Raw genomic sequence first — 20760 nt, forward strand, 5'->3', positions numbered from 1 at the left:
CCAGTATCTTCTAATATAAATGTTAGAACTCCATTTTCTAACATTTCAAATGGTACGTACTTCTAAATACACCAATTTAAATATATATATATATGCTTGACTTCTATATAAATCATACAAATTGCTAACGTTGAAATTTGTATTTTTTTTATCAGGCAGTTATATATTAAATAATAACCTTCAAACACCACTATCTATTAACAAAGAAAATTATGTGTTTGGTAATGCCACGACATCCGGCAATTGTTCGTCAATAAACCAAAATTCTTCGTCAATTAAGTTACCACGAGGAAAACATCAATTAAAAAGGAAGACTTCATCTATATCCGATATACCTATGTTTGACTTGACATTAGATGAAGAAAATATTGATGATCATATTATTGAAGATATTTTCCGCGGTATATCCAAAAGTGATGATAATTATAAAACTTTTAATATTATTAAACTATATTTTATAATTTACTTTTTTATTATTTTTAAAATTATTTGCATTCAACCGATTACTTGGATCATGGAGACCAGATTGTTATATGTCAGATTTGTCATGCAAAATTATGGAAAGCTGAATCGATTAGAGGGCAAAAAAAAAGGCAATACATCTTATTCCCTTTGTTGCGGTTACGGCAAAGTTGAGCTACCATCCTTAAAAGAGGCTTCGTCATTATACCGAAATATGTATAGATCGGTAGATTCAAAAAGCAAACACTTCATGAAAAACATTCGATGTTACAATTCAATGTTTTCATTCACATCGATGGGAGCCAAAGTTGATTCATCCATCAACAGAGGCAACGCACCATACATATTCAGACTCAGTGGTCAAAATTATCATAGTATGGGAAGTCTTTTACCTACACCTGGTTCAAGTCCGAAATTCTGTCAGTTATATATATATATATATATATATATATATATATATATATATATATATATATATATATATATATATATATGATACGGAGAACGAGATATCAAATAGATCGACAAGTATTGGGTATATTTTTACAATTAACTTTAATAAATCAGTTCAATTCATTGATTTGTTTTACTAACATTAAATAATTGTTTATAATGTTTTCAGTAGACCAACGAGCACTTCTACATCAACTTCAACAGCATATGATGTCCAGATTATAGAATTTTTGAAGGATATGTTAGATTCAAATAATGCGTTGGTCAAGTCTTATAGGATGGTAAGAGACACTCTTCATGAAAATCCTTGTGCTAATTTGAAGTTAAGATTAATTGGAAAAAGAGAACAAGATGGAAAGACGTATAACTTACCAAGTTCTTCTGAGGTTGCCGCTTTAGTTGTTGGTGACATTTGTGATTCAATTGAAAAAAGAGATATTGTTGTTCAAACTTCATCAGGATTATTACAACGAATCAGTGAATTACATCCTTCTTACCTTGCTCTTCAGTATCCATTACTATTTTCATATGGTGATGATGGTTACAGAGTTGACATCCTTCATAGAGGTATTTCATCTTCAACTAATAGCAAGCGGTCGACCTGTACAATGAGAGAATTTTTCGCTTACAGAATTCAAGATAGGGATCAATCGTTCTCACTGATTCTTAATGCAAAAAGGTTGTTCCAACAATTTTTGGTTGATGGTTATACCATGATTAAAAGTGAGAGACTATTTTTCATACGTAACCAACAAAAAATTCTTAGATGTGAGTCTTATGAGAAATTGTGTAATCAACAAGCACTTGGGATTACAGATATTTCTAATGTCGGACAACGTGTGATCTTACCTTCTTCATTTACCAGTGGTGCACACTATATGATGCAAAACTATTTGGATGCCATGTCACTCTGTAAATGGTTTGCATATCCTGATTTTTTTCATAACCTTTACGTTTAATCCAAAATGGCCAGAAGTTCAAAGGTTTCTTAAGGACACTCCACTTCATCCAGAAGATAGACCGGATATATTATGTAGGTTATTTAAGATCAAGTTGGATGCGTTTATTAAAGATGTAAGGGAAAATGAAGTTTTTGGCAAGGTTCAAGCAGGTATTTAAATGTATAGTTTAATGTATAAATTTAAATATAATAATTTATATTTTCATAAACATATATAAATTTATAGTTTAACCTATAAATTTAAACAAATTTTAGTTGCTAACTTGTATTTTATTTGTATATTTTGCATGCAGTTGTTTATACGATTGAATTTCAAAAAAGATGTTTGCCTCATAGTCATATATGTCTGTTTATGCATGCTGACTGCAAGGTTCCTACAGTTGAATATATCGATCCTATTATTTCTACTGAGATTCCAAATATCAATGATGATCCAGAATTGTATTCACTTGTCAAGGAGTTCATGATTCACGGTCCATGTGGAGCTGAAAATTTGAATTGCCCATGCATGGTTGACAGAAAGTGTTCTAAAAACTTTCCAAAGCTATTTTGTAATCACACTTCAGTTGATTCAAATGGTTTTCCCTTATATAGGAGAAGAGACGATGGGCATTTTGTTGAAAAATCTGGTGTTCAATTAGATAACAGAAATGTTGTTCCATACAACAAATATCTATTGAAAAGATATCAAGCACACATTAATGTTGAATGGTGCAATCAAGGATCTTCCATAAAGTATTTGTTTAAATATATAAATAAGGGTCCTGATAGAGCTACTGTTTCTATGGAGCGAACCAATAATGATTCTGATAACAACGATGTAGTGGATGAAATCAAAGAATACTATGATTGTAGATATATTTCTGCATGTGAAGCATCATGGCAGATTTTTCAATTCGATGTTCATTATAGGCATCCTGCTGTGATTAGACTACCTTTTCATCTTCCTGATCAACAACAAGTTGTATATGAGGCAGACGATGACATTGAAGATGTTCTTGATCGCACTTCAAATGCTTCTTCAATGTTCACATCTTGGATGAAGTGTAATGAAATCAATAAAGAAGCACGAAAACTTACATATGTTGAATTTCCTACAAAGTTTGTTTGGAAACGTAAAGGTCTGTTTTGGAAGCCAAGGAAAGTTGGATATGCGATTGGTAGAATTCACTCGGTTTCACCTAAACTTGGAGAAGCATATTTCTTAAGAATTCTTTTAAATAAAGTGAAAGGTCCTAAATCATTTGATGAAATTCGCACAGTCAATGGTCAACTATGTTCATCTTTTAAAGATGCGTGTTATAATCTTGGCCTTTTAGATGATGACAAAGAATTTATTGATGCAATTAAGGAAGCAAGTCTTTCTGGATCTGGTTTTTATCTACGGTTCTTATTTGCTACCATGCTATTGTCCAACAGTTTGTGTAATCCAGAGATTGTTTGGCAAAACACATGGGAATATCTGTCAGATGGAATTCTGTACTATCAACAACAAAGATTAAAGTCTCCAGGTAATCCAAATTTTCTCATTATTATTAAAAGACTATAATACAAAATTTTAGCATAATTTCAATTATATTTTACGTTTTAATCAATTTGTTTTTTATACGTTCTGATTCGTATATTATTTTACCTTAGGTTTATCATTAAACGAAGTTCAAATTAAAAACTTGACTTTGTTTGAGATAGAACAAATCTTACTTCGTAACAATTCCAGCCTTAAAGATTATGGAAAGATGCCTTACCCAGATGTTGAGTCTGTTTCATCTTCAAACAATCGTCTTATTACCGAGGAGCTAGATTATGATATACCAACTTTAAAGAACGAATTTGATCGGATGTTTGTTAAATTAACAAATGAGCAACGGGACATTTTTCTAGATATCATGGATGCAGTTAAACATAATAAGGGAGGTGTATTCTTTGTTTATGGTTATGGTGGAACTGGTAAGACATTTCTTTGGAAGACAATTTCTACAACAATTAGAGCTCAAGGTCAGATTGTTTTAAATGTTGCTTCAAGCGGGATAGCTTCATTATTATTGACTGGAGGCAGGACAACACACTCTCGGTTTAGAATTCCCATAAATCTTACTGAGGATTCTTATTGTAGAATAAATCCAAAAAGTGATCTTGCAAGTTTAGTAAGAAAAACCTCATTGATCATTTGGGATGAAGCACCCATGGTACACAAACATGCATTTGAAGCTTTAGATCGAACTCTGAAGGATATATTAAAGTGTGTCAATCCTACGAATTCAAATATTCCATTTGGAGGGAAAGTGATTGTTTTTGGAGGTGATTTCAGACAAATTCTACCTGTTGTTCCAGGTGGCAGTAGACAAAACATTGTTAATGCCTCCTTAAGTTCTTCCTATTTATGGCAACAATGCAAAGTTCATAAATTAACAAAAAACATGAGGTTAACTGTTGGAAGCGATCCGTCTGCTATTGAAAAAATAAGGGATTTTGCAGATTGGCTTTTGGACATAGGAGAAGGTAATCTTGGTGGTCCGAATGACAGTGAAGCGATTGTTGATATTCCACGAGATATTGTTATTACTAATCCACATGATCCTATAAGTTCATTAATCAGTTTTGTATATCCTTCTTTACTGGATAACTTCAACATTGCTGATTATTTTCAAGAAAGAGCAATACTAGCTCCCAAGAATGAAGTTGTCCAAGAAATAAACGATCGTTTGCTGTCATTGTTTCCAGGAGAAAAAAAAAAGAATACTTAAGTTCAGATAGCCTATGCCAATCCGAGTTTGTTCATGATGAGTTTGATGCAAATTTATACTCACCTGATGTTTTAAATGGTCTTAAAGTCTCAGGTCTTCCAAACCATAAGCTCATTTTAAAAGTCGGTGTTCCAGTTATGTTATTGAGAAACATTGATCAAAAAAATGGTTTATGTAATGGGACAAGACTACAGGTTAAATCTTTGGGCAATCGTGTTATTGAGGCAGTTATCTTATCTGGAACTAATATTGGAAACCGGACTTTTATTCCAAGAATGTCTTTAACTCCTTCTGAAGACAAGATCCCATTCAAATTCCAAAGAAGACAATTTCCATTGGTTGTGTGTTTTGCAATGACAATTAATAAGAGTCAATGACAGTCTTTATCGAAGGTTGGTTTGTTTCTCAAAGAATCTGTTTTCACACATGGTCAATTGTATGTTGCTTTATCTAGAGTTCAAAGCAGAGAATGATTAAAATTGTTGATTTTAGATAACGATGGTAGACTAACAAATAAAACATCCAATGTTGTGTATAAAGAAGTTTTTAGAAATTTGTAACTAAAACTTTCTACAATTTTATTATTTATCTAAATTTGAGTATTTGTTTTACTTATATTTAATTTTCGTTTTATAATATTATAATTTTTTTGCATATCTACAAATAAAGAATCCTAATTGCATATTCAAACAACTATCAGTTCGTAATTTCAACCAATAATTATGTTACCATAATATTGCAAAACATATAAACTTTTGAATTACTAAATATTTTATTATTAATCCTCAATAAATAAGTTTCATTTTAATTAAATTTTTTTTTTTAATTTCTAACCCGTGCTGCCCACGGGTTATAACCTAGTTAGTTATATGAATCGAGTTCTAATTCTGTTCGGTTTATAAAATGTTGAATTTTTTATTGGATTATTAATGAATCTAGGTTAAAAATTAAGCCGATTTCATTAATTAAATAACTAAATATAAAATCTATGTATTACATGTTTTCATTTAAAAGAAAAATAAAATATGAAATTTTAAATATTTGAAAATTTTGAATTTAAGAAAAAATTAAAAAAATATCGAATTATTAAAATTAAAGTGTTTTTTTCTTTTAAATTAAAAAAATAGATAAATAAACAAATAAAAACTAATGTGATTTTAATTTCAAAATTTTAAAATTAGAAGGACAATCAATTAATGAAATTGTTATACATTTATCATTACATTTATTATAATTAGAGAAATTAAATATCCTCCTACTTTTGTTCCTACAAATCCTCCTACTCAATTAAATGATGACATGTGTCATTTTATTATATTAAAATATCATTAAATAAACATTAAATGTAACACATTTCATCATTTAATTAGGTAGGAAGATTTGTAGGAACAAAAAGTAGGAGGATATTTAATTTCTCTTACAATTATTACACGTACGTATTTTGTAAAGTTTGATAAAAATAAATAAATAAATAAATAACCACAAAATGCAATGTGAAAAAAATTAATTAAAAATAACTATAAAATAACATATGATCAAATCAATAAGAATATGACATGTAATAAAAACATTTTCATTTATTAGAATAGATAATCAGATTTTAATCATTTTATAAATATCTCATCATTTAGGCTATGTTTGGCGTACTAGCTGAAAAACTAACTGTTAACTGAAAAGCTAGTTGATAGCTGAAAAACTAGTTGTTAAATAAAAAGGTAGTTGATAGTTGAAAAGCTAGCTGATAAAAAATAACATTTTGTAAAACTAGCTGAAATATATAAAATTACATAAAATGACATGTAAGAATATATGTTTCTATAATTAATTAAGGGGTGTATTTGGAAAATTTTAAAAAAGCTCTTAAAAAGCTAGTCTTAGTAGTTTTTCAAAAAGCTAGCTTATAAGCTAATTTTTGGCTTACCAAACACGACAACATAAAAAAGCTATCAGCTAGCTGTGGGCGCGCCAAACATAGCCTTAAGGTGTGTTTGGCAAAAGTAGTTGTTAGCTGGAAGCGGGTAGCAGTTAGCTGATAGCGGGTAACTGGTAGTGTGTAGCGGTTGGTGGTAGCGGGAAGCTGCAACTTTTATTTCTTATATGAATGTTTGACAAAAGTAGCTGGAAGCTTTTGAAATATATAAAATTACATAAAAGGATAATTTATTAAAAACAAATAAATATATAAATATATTTTTAAGAGTAATTGTGGAAATTGATTTCAAAAGCTCGGGAGCGTTTTGTTAAACGCTACATGAAGTAGTTTTTAGAATCGGAGCGTTTTGTTAAAACTAACACCCCATTCCCGAGTTCAACTTAACGAGAGAAAGGAAAGGAAATGAGTGGAAATGAGAAGAAAATAAAAGAAATTGGTGTTCCCGAGTTTCATTAAAGGAGGGAAGTGGAGGGAAATGGGAGGATCACTTTCCCTCCTAACTTTCCTTCCGATTTGGGAGGATTTGGAAATAAACAACAAAATAATTCATTTTCCTTCCACTTCTCTCCAACTCGGGAACACAACAGAAAATTTTATTTTTCTTTCCTTTCTCTTCTTTTCTTTCGTGACTTTCTTTTCTCTTCTTTTCTTTTCTTTTGTTAAACTCGGGAAGGAGGCATAAAAGCTAAACGCTCGTACTGCCAAACGAAACTTTTTGTTTAAACTAGAGCGTTTTACCAAAAGCCAAAAGCTAGAAGCTCCCAAACGCTTTCAAAAGCTCCATGCCAAAGAATTTTAATATAACTTAACATTTTAGCTTCAAAGAATATTTCAGGAACAACATTTTTTAGATGCACCGAGTATAAGTATTATGTACATAATTGAATTTTATACTATTAAAAAATGTCGAATCGTCGAATCGTGCCTTACACAATATAGTAAAAATAATAATTTATTATATCAAACGGTAAACTAATATGTTATATACATTTATAAAATTACATAAAAATATTATATAATTTTATTCAATTAGCCCTTTTTTGTTCCACCAACTGATGTTATTTTTCTTCTTTTATCAAAGGATTCAAGGTGGCCAAATAGAGAAGATTAAGCAACCAATCAAATGACAGTCGAACCAAAATAGATCATATATAAGATCGATCAAACAAGTCATGTAAATTAATTTTGACTTGTCAACTTAGTTTTATAAGATTTTTTATTTTCTAAAAAGCAAATATATAAAATACAATCTAAAAGTTATATTATTAAAACTATAATTCAACCTCTATAATAAACTTCATTTAGGGAAATTATAATTTACAAACATATCATTACAATCTAGATCACATTCACCTATTTAGCACATTTCATCTCAAAAACTAAACAGATTACAGAAAACACAACAAATCTAAACTATTACAAAAAGCAAAGTGCAGATTTTTTTTGAGAAAAAACAACCAGAATCGATGCAGTGTGGCTTTTCCCCAAAACCAACACTCAAATATTGAACCACACAGCTATAATATATATATATATATATATATATATATATATATATATATATATATATATATATATATATATATATAGGTTCATGTGAGACGGCCTAATTTTGTGAAACCGTGAGACACATTTTTTTATTTTTTTTATATATATTTTAATTAATTCAAGTTCCGAAAATAATATTTAAATTTTTTTTTTTTGGATTTTTTCATTTATTTTGCATTTTAAAATTATTTTTTAGAATATGTACAGTGTAATATTCTATTAGAATATTTCAAGTATTTTTTTAAAAAAAATGGATTTTTTTTATTTTTTTTAGTTAATTCAAGTTCCGAAAATAATATTTAAAAAAAGAATTTTTAGATTTTTCCATATATTTTGCATTTTAAAGTTATTTTTTAGAATATGTCAGTGTAATATTCTATTAGAATATTTCACGTATTTAAAAAAACGGGATTTTTATTTTTATTTTTTTATTATTTTTTATTATTTTTATTTTTTTTAGTTAATTCAGGTTCCAAAAATAATATTCAAAAAAAGAATTTTTGGATTTTTCCATTTATTTTGCATTTTAAAATTATTTTTAGATTTAGTCTCACGGTCTCACAAAATTAGAGTGGTCTCAAATGAACCTTAGACTATATATATATATATATATATATATATATATATATATATATATATATATATATATATATATATGTGAAATGAAAGTTGGGAACAGTACTTGACCCCATGTATTCTTCATCAGGTTTACTTAATCAACCATGGTCACCACCTCCATCCCAGTTTTACCCGCTCAAAGATACGTGTCGTCTTCTACAAAAACATCGAGAAGAGTTCCACCGTTAATGAGTTGGCATACCACCCAAGTACACACGCTTTCCACCACCGCTACTACTCTCTTCTACATAATAGTCAGATGGAGAAGAAAACCATGAGCATTCAAAACTGATTAGGGAAAACGCATATGTTCAATTTGTAGCGTTTGTTTCTTTTTCTTCAAAAAATTCCCCACTGAGATGATGTTAAAAGTTCGTCTGGACTCTTCGATTACTGACTGTTTTTTTTATATATTGCAGAAGAAGATACGAGGAGCGATGGTGTCAGATAGGGGTGAATGCAATACAGAGCATGATTGTTGACGACGCCTTCTTCCCCAAATCCTTATAGGGCATTTGATTCGTCATATTACCCTCGATCTTCTGCTCTCAATTCTCAGGTAACTCTCTCTCTATCTCTCTCTCTCTCTCACGTCGTCTGACCATTACCATCGGAACCAACAAATGCTAGCGTTATACCGCACCATCATAAGGTAAAATTCGTCTGCTTCTGTGTGTGTGATCCGAAAGTAGGAACTAATTGAGTTAATTTCAGAACTGCACTCTCTAATACCTCATTTGAATCATTTCAAAATGTGTAATATAAATCGTCATAAATTGGTTGTGAAGAATATCCATTTATGTGTTCTTTGATACAAAGATGGTTGATTTGACCTTGTACTATGATTATTTCATGGTTAGATTAGATACAGGAACAAGAAAATTCCAACAATTGATTCTTTCTCCCATGGAAATATGTGGTATTGCAAGTTAGTTGTTAGGAATGTCTTAATCTTTGTCGCTCAATTGGAAACATAAGAGTCCTTAATAATTTTGTTCAACTATGAGTTTTTAGGGAAACTTGACTTTTTACTAATTTTGATTTTTCTAAATGGAAGAATACTCATCATCTGAGTCGGCTACATGTTGGTGGGGCTTGGGCAAGGTATCTTTATCAATTGAACTGAAAGATAACCTATAACCAAAACCAAAATGAAGTTGAATTTAAGAATTTGTTGGATTTTGGGAGTTCTTTTTCATGTAGGTATTTGTAGAAATTCAAATTTGTGCAATACATTAAACGCATTGTAGTTGTAAAGGCTAATGAAATTTCAAAATCATGAAGGAAAATCGGATGAAACACCTTCCTAACATAGAATTTCCAGCTACAACTTTAAAAGATCTGTCTAGCTGTTGCGTGTTAATTCGACTAAAATCGTTGAGAAATATATATTGATTGTTGCAGTTTTAAATCTTTTCATTTCACAAACCAATGAATCTTTGTTTTGTTTTTTTATTGTAGATGAACTTAAATACTGCCTTTCATGCATTTTTGGATCTGGTGGCTGATAAGGTATTTTTTTTTATCTTCCAGTTTCAAGAAATAGATTAACAATAGATCTTCTATCTTTTATATATAGTACACATTGTTTAATTATTCATGCTTGCAGCTTATGGTTGCTATTGTTATGTATATGACCTCCAGAGTCTGCTATTTTTGGGCACTACCATGGCTTTTGACTATACTATCAATTGAAATTATTGGTAGAGAGGTAAAATGACCATTCATGCTTTGAAAGTGTTTGAAATTGAAAAAAATGTTCCAAAAATACAATCAGCAAATAACATACTTAATGTGTACAAGAAATTGAAAAAAAAAACTTTGTTTTTGTTTTTTTTTCCCATCGATGATGCTTTAAAAACTCTATCAAACTTTATTAGGTTGTGCTTATGAAGAGGTATCACTGGTAAATGCCTTTCTTACACATCTCACTAAGGAAAAAATATGTTGTTAAGTTGTTTTTTGATTTTCATAAAATATAAAGTTTTTGACGGTTAATAGAAATGCATATGGGAATCTTGAAATAATAAAGTAAAGAACGCAATTTACCGAATTACCCCTGATTTATATGTAAAAGAATTTGATCATAAGCATATTGATATGTATATATTTGATAACTGTGTGTTATATTTTTAAATAATATTGTAATAGAAATATATTATTAACTTAAAATTAAAAGGTAAAAACTATAATAATATATATTAACAAACAGAAAGGGGTTTCATTTCATAAGCAGCGAAACAAGGTCTATACCGATATTTTTATTCCAATGAAATCAACTATTTTATTTCTTAACTAATTTTATTATAACCAATACTTTAAGGGATGTTTAAATCTTAATAAATTCAACTTTATTAATTATCATATGTTTGTTTCACATAATGCATTTCAATTTAATGTTTTTGTTTGGTATGTATCTTTGTCAAATAATTTGGAATTTAAATAGTAAGAAGTATTGGTTTCTATTCTTTTAAATGAGTTTTCCAATATTGCATTGAAAGACAGAGATATCTTAGAAGGATAAAAGTATAAAAATCTGGTGATTTATTGGTTTTGGCGGCATAGCAAGGCTATTATCACTATTGAAGAGGTTTGGATTTCTTCCCTTCTTACACCTGCAATATTTTTTTTATTCTTTTCTAGCTTTTTTTTTTTATTTTTAATATTGTGGATGTTTCGATAGCTTAAAACGGAAATGGAAAAGCTAATGCATTCTTTTATGCAGATTATAAGAAAACTCTTGACTTTTCACTAGCCGATGGACAAAAATAAAATAGTTGTTGGGACAGGATGGATATGTCTTTAATGTTAAGTGTTATGTTCTTATCTAAAATGTATTTTACTTTCTTCGAGTCTATTCCTTTTTTTTGTATTAAAATTATGTTGTATGTCTTTGCTATGTAATTCACATCTAACCCATGCAAAGCATGGACACCTACACTGGTTATATATTAATATCATTTTATGTTACCATGGATGTTCAAGATTTTTTTAGGTTATTATGGATGTTTAAAACTATGATTCTTTTTCTGTGAATCAAAATGTAGCATCATAATCAAGGTTCTAAAAAGTTTGTTATGACGCGTCATGGCTCCAAGGTTTTTATTTGTCGTCAAACTTTAACAAAATGTCGTCTTAAGTCATATATGTGTATAAAAATGAATAATAGTATAATATATATATATATATATATATATATATATATATATATATATATATATATATATATATACAAAACTGCCGACTTAAGTCACGTCTTACAAACGATGTAGTTCGTCACGGCTGGGAAAAGTTTGAGGTTTGACATTACCGCCAAATCACGTCTTACGTTATTTAGAACCTTGATCATAACTCATAATAGACCAAAAGTCGCACTATGATTGTGTTTGTTGATAAAGACTACGATTTCACCAAATTAAAATATTATGGCCTAAAAAATACAAAACAAAAATTGCTTAATGTTTTTGGCTAAGGCGTGTTGTATAAAGGGTTAATGCTAAAAAAATTATCAAAAAAATATTTTGTTTATGATCTCTTGCAGTTTTAAAACCACACCACAATAGAAAAACGTACTATTTCATTTTCAGTTTAAAACCAAATATAGACCCAATTAGGCTTACTTTTCAAACTTATATATTGCTAGACCCAATTATAATAAGAGAAATTTATAAATTTAGTCAAATTTTCTAATGACTTTGCAAAATATAATTTAAATTACATACAATAGCCATCAATTTCGCAAATGGATTAGGACCAGCTATAAAATCAGTATTTCATCAGCAAACGAACAAACAATTTATACATATTTATGCTTCGAGGACTTGTACATTCACAGATGAAAAAATTCATCTATGAAATCAACAATCCAACTATGAAATCACCACCTTTTAGATATAAATACCTTTTTTTAAATCACTCATTTTTCAAATTTTTTTGGTTGGGAAAATTTGTGAGGAATTTCTCTGTTTATTAAATAGATTCAAAACCTAGGATTAAAGATTATGTTTATGATTAATTAATTAATCTTCATTTAATAGATAGTATTAATGTATGATATTACAACTAATAATCATTATAAAGTTAACGAAATCAAACAGAATTGCATAAACCTATAACTTGAAGAACTAAAATTTTCGTATGAAATTTTTTACATAATTTTGATGTAAAATAAATAAAATAAGAAAACATCAAATCTCATTTATGGTTATCGGTGGTTATAGCGCAAAGAGGTTTTTTCTTGGTTATGTTTTGGTCGTCTCCTGGATTGTGGTAGTAGTTTCAGAGATTTTTCCCAACAAAAATATTGAAAAATAAGTGATTTAAGAAAAAGGTACTTATATCTAAAAGTTGGTTATTTCATAGTTGGATTGATGATTTCATAGATTGGATTTTTTCTATCTATGAATGTACAAGTCTCCGAAATATAAATGTGTATAAATTGTCTGTGTGTTTGCAGATAGAATACTAATTTCATAGTTGGTCTTAATTTATCTATGAAATTGATGGTTATTAGGTGTAATTTTGATTTTTTGGTTATTTTTTCAAAGTAATTAACAAAGTAAGCTAAATTTATAATTTTTTTTTATAATAAACTAATAATTGGGTTTGTTAGACCCAATTATGATAACAAATGTGGCATTGGGTTTGCTAGACCCAATTAGGCTGACTTTTGGAATTTATATATTGCTACACCCACAATTATAGTCTGATACTTTGGTCCAAAAAATGAGATGTCATAATAAACTAATAAAGTCGAGATTCATAATCGTATTCGTATTCGTACCTAGTTGACAATTGACATGGAGTAGTCTCGAAATCTCTCAATTCTAAAACTAGTCTCATACTTTCACTATCAAAGTTTTATGTGAGCGGGTTGCATAAATTAGAGCAATTTAGTCTTTGTTTTCACAATAAAATTAATAAAAACTTCAATAATCTTTTTTACTTCACAAAGCAAAAACATGAACGGTTAAAAAATAAATAGTATTGATCTAACACCATATTATTGGTTTTTTTTAGCTTTAACTATGTAACATCTAATTGAGTAAAAATATTATTATTTACGAGCAATAAATGTATCGAGTTTAATAAGTTAACTAAATAAATAATTTTAAAAATCCTTTTATAAACCACTAAAAAGTAATATGGATATAGTGTAAAAAGGAACAAACTCATGATTTCCTAACATGATCAATTCATTCCTAACATAATGAATTCAATTCATTCCTAACATAATCAATTCATTGAACTAGATTATTTATACATACTTTTAAGAATCCTTTTATAAACCACCAAAAAATAATATGGGCATAGTGTAAAAATGAACAAACTCATGATTTTCCAACATGATCAATTCATTCCTAACATGATCAATTCATTCATTATGAACTAGATTATTTATACATCATACAAATACAAGAAAACCTTACTACAAACTCTCATTCACTCAAGATTAGGGATGAGCATAATCAATTATCCAACCAAATTTAATGGAACTGAAACCGAAACCAAAAACTGTGATTCCTAAAATGATAGAACCGAAACCAAAACCGGTTACATCAATTCTTAACATTTTTAAACCACTCCCAAAACTAGTTCCAAATACCTGCTTGCCATTTTAAATTCAAACTATTTTAATACAAAAATTATGAAATCCTTCCTAATTGTGTACTTAGGGTGTGTTCGGCAAAACTAGCTGGTAGCAGGTAACTTGTAGGTTATAGCATTTTGTTAAACGCTATATAAAGTAACATTTAGATTTGGAGCATTTTGTTTAAACCAAACGATATAAGCTTGTAGTGCCGAACAAAACTTTTTGTTCAGAACGTTTTGTCAAACACTAGAAACTAGAAGCTCTCTCAAACATTCTAAAACACTAGAAACTAGAAACTCTCAAACGTTTCTAAACACATTCTAAACACTATATACCGAATACCAAATACGCCCTTAAAGAGCTCATGCTTCATGTTCTAAAAACATTCCAACCTATTTAAAGTTTTTAATGAAACTTTAGGCTGTAGACTTAATGAAAGAAGGGGTGTTCTCCTTTTATAGGCTAGATAATTGTTCAAGTTTTGTTAAACCAAGCGATGTGGGATAACCTACTTACACTATCTCACACCATCTTCATTTATGAGCATTGAGCAACATCTGAATTGAATAAAAAGGAAACCACATTTGTCGCTAACCATTTCTTTATTTTATTTGAAACAGAAGATAATTACAATATGATTTAATTGTATTTCTTATTAGTTCTTATTAAACATTGATATCCTATTTAAAAAAAAAAAAAAAAAGTAAAGCCAACTCAAATACAATAGGTACCTATTTGAGCTTAATCCCAATATAAACAAGCTAATAGTTTTATTAGTAGATTCTTTTAATAATAGAAATCTCTTAATCTTAATAATATGTTTGCCGTTTGTATATATAAATCCCCAAGACCATTCGTGCTTTGTATATATTATTTGGAGAACAAAAAACTCCATATATATATATATATATATATATATATATATATATATATATATATATATATATATATATATATATATATATATATATATATATATAAACCGGTTCCGACGGGTATCCAACGGATAGCGGTTACGAAAAAATAAAAACAGGAACCAGAACCGTCTAATCGGTTCCACAACTTAAGGAACTAGAACCGGAAGGCGGTTCCGGTTCCGGAACCGACGGTTCTGATGAGGTTCTAGTTTCAAAAGCAGGTACCATGTTCTGTTGCTCACCCCTACTCAAGATTACCAAACAAATTCAAGAATTGAGCAGATGATAAAAGATGGATCTGTTGGAATCATGAAGTGAATGTAGTGCTTGTCGACGCCTTTGAACAGTGTATCACAGTCGACACTAGCTTCCTTAATTCTGATCTGGTAAGGCTTACCTTTCTTTATGCAAAGTGCTCCAAAACCGACAGAATGACCCGGTAACGTTGCACTCCATCGGCTGATTTAGCAGTAGTAGCATCAGTGGCTTGGCTTTTCGGGCTAACACAACCTAATAAAACCTAATACTCATCCGTCTCATATTTATTGTCCATTTTTTACTTTTGAAATCTTTATTTTTTTAATTTTTACATTAAATATTTTTATTTGTGTTATATATTACTTGATGAAACTTATAACTAGGGGTGTGCAAAAAACCACATAAACCGCACAAACCGCCCACACCGCACCAAACCTCACCGCATAATGCGGTTTAAAATTTTTCGGTGCGGTTTGCGGTTTGTAATTTTGTCAAACTGCACTATGCGGCGCGTTTGCTGTTTATAGTTACTAAACCGCGGTTCAAACCACACCGCGTCGGAAACTTTGATATATATATATATATATATATATATATATATATATATATATATATATATATATATATATATCAAAGTTTCCAATCACCAAATACTTCATACTGTCCAATAACTTTATTCTACATCACGATGGTTAAATATGGTAATTAAAGACTTAAAAGACTACGATATCAAATTTCATAAGTCATAATAACTTAGCAAAACATTATGGGGTTTATTTGTTTGCAATATCTATGCCTTTAAAATGGTATGCAATATAATTAATAAATTTGAAAGTGTTTAAATGTAATTAATAACAACCAAAGTTATAAATTGGAACAACTTATCAAACCGCATAAATCGCACATAAACCGCTCAAACCGCCCGCATGAAATTGTACCGCATAATGCGGTTTAGAGGCTTTGTGGTGCGGTTTGCGGTTTCCAAAAAACTCAAACCACATGTGCGGTGCGGTTTGTGGTTTCAACTCTAAACCGCACCGCGAACACCCCTACTTATAACAATGAAAAGACAATTAAAACACAATTCATTAATATATTTCGCGTCAAATATCATATATCAAAAATAAAATTATGTAAGGTTAAAACTGAAGAATAAATAATTCAAAAGTCAAAGGTAGACAATAAATATGTGAGAGAGTGAATATATAAGTTTTGAAAGCGACGAGAGAGCTAAAGATGAGAATGAGATAATGACCTAAACTATCGCTTCCAAAACTATAAATACATGGGTAAGTTACTGATCAAATGCAACCCATGGAACAAAGATACCTACGAACATTTTCTCCAAACCTTAAATAAAAACTACAAAATATATCCTGAACAATATAGATTTTAACACATCTTACCCCCTTTCACATAATTCCTTATTTATATATGTTAGCCTAAAAAGATTTTGGACTTTATCTTGTATTGGGTTTTATGATTGGTCCTTTTAGCTAGGAAACCCTAATTAGCTAGTTTATATATTATGTATTTCCCTTTCATTAAATCTATACTTCTCTTTGATAATAATACGAAACCCTAACCGTTATATGTCCTTCACTTGTTAGTTTACACAAGTGATTCTGAAGGAATATGGAAAGCACAAAAAAATCTAAAACTATTATAGTCTTCCCACGTCTCAAGTCCCTTACACTTGCAGATTTACCAGATCTCAAGGGTTTCTTCTTGGGGACGAATGAGTTCAGATGGCCATTATTAGAGAAGGTTAAGATTTATGGTTGCCCACAAATGATGAATTTCACATTTGATCACTCGTATTGTTTTCAATTTTGGGTATGGTTTTCTTGCTCGTTTCTATATTAGGTTTGATTTGATTTGTTCGTTTCAACGACTTCGAGGGTTTCGTTTTGTCTATTGGTTTTGTTAATTTTGAGATCTTGATTATTGTTGCTAATATTCATATTTGTTGTTGTTTTGGTTATTCTCGTTTGACTGATATTGGAAAAATGGCCCTGAGAGATGATTCTTTTCAGTCCATTAATATTCAACTCGAATGGCAAAAACTATGTCTATTGGAGTTATGTTATGAATAATTTCTTGTGAAGCAAGACTATGTGGGGGATTGTTACAGATGAAAAGAAGAAACCAACAGAGAAGAAGGCTAATAATTATGCAACCTTACCGGATTCATGGGAGACTGATAACTCTAAGATCATTACATGGATTAATAACTTTATTATCCAGTCTATTGGTACTCAGTTGGCGAAGTATGACACAGCAAAGGAGGATTAGGATCACTTGGCTAGGTTGTATACTCAGACTAACTTTGCAAAGTAGTATCAGTTAGAATTTGATATTCGATCCCTCCAACAAAATAATCTCGGTGTTCAGGAATTTTATGCAGCTATATCGGATTTGTGGGATCAATTGGCTCTTACAGAAGCTGGTGTGTTGAACGCTTTTAAGCCTTATATTGATAGAAGGGAAAAGCAATGCTTGGTTCAGTTATTGATGACATTACGTTCAAATTTAGAAGGCCAACATGGATCAAAATTTCATTGCACACCTCTTCCCACTGTTGATTCAGTTGTTCACGAGTTGATTGCTAAAGAAAATCCTATCAAGTCTTGTGATGACAAAGGTCCCAAGAGAACCATTCCTGCTGTCTTTGCTGTTCCACAACGACCTCAGTCTTCAAACCAAAATCGTCCCAAAGTTGCATTTGATGAGTGTGCTTTTTGTAAGAAGAATAAATAGTGAAAGGAAACTGTCCTTTGCTGACAAGCAAGGGAAAGCAACAACAACAGCAAACGAGATCACCTGCACAATCTCAGCCTTCACACCATAACAGGTCTTCTGGAGAGTCGCATCCCTTGTTTCCATCTTTTAGGCCACCAAAGTACGTTGCTGCTATGTAACACTCATAAAAATCACGATAAATTTAAACTTTTTAAGTATAACCCAAAACCATAAAGTGTTTACAAAACAATTTTGAAAACATTTCTAACATCATAGTTTTCCAAAAATAATAGAACATAACAAGAGGATGTGTACGGTCACGCCTTCGACTTTCTGCGGTCATCCGAAGTACCTGAAACATAACCCAAAACTGTAAGCCAACGCTTAGTGAGTTTCCCAAAAATACTAACACATAACCAAATAACATATATATATATATATATATATATATATATATATAGGGAAAAGTTCAATAGAGAACCATAATTATGAGTTCTTCAAGGAACCAATTTTTTTTTCAATTTTCTAGAGTTTATTCTTTATCGAAAAAATATCTAAATTCATATATTAACATTGTGAATGTGAAAAATATTTTTCGGATTCACCGTGTGAATCCGGATTCACGTTGTGAATTTTCGAAGATTCACATTGTGAATTTGACGTAAAAAAAAATTCGGATTTTATATCATTGGAAATAGGATAAAAAGTTATGAATTTCTGTATTTTTAGTTTTTTTTTATAAAAAAATAAGTTCTAAAAGATTAAAAAAAGATTGGTTCCTTGGTTAATTATGGTTCTCTATTGAACATCACCCTATATATATATATATATAATAACAGCATGCAATAGGTCCACAGCTAAAAGACTGGATTACCCTGGAGCCCACAACATAAGTCTGGCTTGCCCTCGGGGCCTATAGCTTATGTCTAGCTTGCTCCCCGACCAGACCAGTCCTCAAACTGTGACATCCCCATTTTCATGGCCAGAAAAGACCGATTTTGTTTATGCTTTATAAAAGTCAGAGTACCTCTTTTTAATAAAAATGTTGCGGAATTTGTTCCCAATGAAATATGATAAATACGTTATCAAAGCATTTCCAAAGAAAATTATTATATTTATTTTAAAACATTTGAGATGTCATCGTCAATACAGATACATAAGCATAAATAGAACTCACATTCATTATCACTAGTGATTTATATCTCCTTAATCTCTCGGTGTAATGTGACTTCATATCAACACATGTGATATAAATAAACTGAGTGGGTCAGGTTGGGAAACCTGGTGAGTACATAAAGTTTTCAACCCATAATAATATAATTATTATGTTTAATCATCAAACAGTTAACCGAATTACCCATCCCCATTATCTTCTTTACTCTTAAGGGTCTACCCTAAGAATCAGCTATTTCTCATTCATTCATTCCTAAGGATTATCCTAAGGAATAGGTACGAAGTCCATCGTTGTCAATGACACATCTGTCAAGCACAACTGCTAGTTCTATCACTTAGGCGCAACTGCCAGAATTGTGACATTCTATATGAGGCGCAGCTGCCACTATCGTCCTTTGAGCACAAATGCTAGGTTTATCTCGTTTATTGACAGTATCGTTTTCGAGAGCCCACTCGCAATACATGTCAATGGGTTTTTAGAGTACACCGGTGAACATATCGTTCACAACACGTACAGGTTGCGAGCCTGCTAGTGTTCCACTAGGCTGTCTAGAATAGTCTGTGGTTGTCATCCATACTCTGGTAGATGACGAGGCCAGCATTTGGGAACAAAGCTTCTCACATCGTCCACCTATCACCCTTACCTCATGGTCTATATCACCTCTCAACTCATCATCCAACTCATATTTCATCTAGCCATGTTTTACCCAACATATTACATAGATATAAATACATATACAGTTTAAATCATATAAAACTTGTATAAAATCGTTCATCCAACATAGACAGCAAGTATATATAATATGCACACATAACACGTAGTTTATATAAAATACTTCATATCTATGTGTAAAATGAAAGGGACCATGCACTCACTTGAAAAGGTGGTGATTCCGAACTCAGACAGCGCTTCGCTTCTTAAAAAAAAAAAAAAAAAAAACTCCTTCGACGAAACCTAGTATTATTACCACTAGAGTTTAGTCTATTATTCGTCGAGACTAATTAATTGTCTAGCAATTATTACTATTATATAAGCGTTAAACAATACTTATATAACCCATAATAATAACCCAAATACTTTTTATAAGTTCCTAATAACGTTACTATAATTAAATAAAAGATATATTAAAAATAGCGTAGACGTAGCTCACTTACAGCGGGTTTTATTATAAACCGGGCTTTGCTTGGAGCAGCGTTCCCGAGCCGAAAAGCTCTTCTTCTCGGAGCCGTCGAGCACTCTGGGGCTTCTCGCCTCGTGCTAGAGAGGTTTCATAGGCTTTTCAGGGGTTTCGGGGCCAGAGAGAGGTTCTAGAGAGAGAGTAAGGAGAAGAAAGAATGGGAAAGGTGTGAAAAAATGA

General features: G+C 30.5%; 1 protein-coding gene across 1 annotated transcript; it reads left to right on the forward strand.

Annotated features, from left to right (window-relative positions):
* The first annotated feature begins 757 nt into the window (after positions 1–757).
* On the forward strand, positions 758–4620 carry LOC145051080 (uncharacterized). The gene is made up of 5 exons (XM_078999224.1): positions 758–885; positions 1085–1834; positions 1953–2026; positions 2170–3387; positions 3515–4620. Exons 1-5 carry the CDS (start codon positions 758–760, stop codon positions 4618–4620), a joined length of 3276 nt encoding a protein of 1091 aa, XP_078855350.1.
* Positions 4621–20760: the final 16140 nt, after the last annotated feature.

Source organism: Lactuca serriola, chromosome 5, assembly GCF_051521515.1.
Source record: "Lactuca serriola cultivar US96UC23 chromosome 5, Lser_US96UC23_V15, whole genome shotgun sequence".
Classification (NCBI taxonomy): domain Eukaryota; kingdom Viridiplantae; phylum Streptophyta; class Magnoliopsida; order Asterales; family Asteraceae; genus Lactuca; species Lactuca serriola.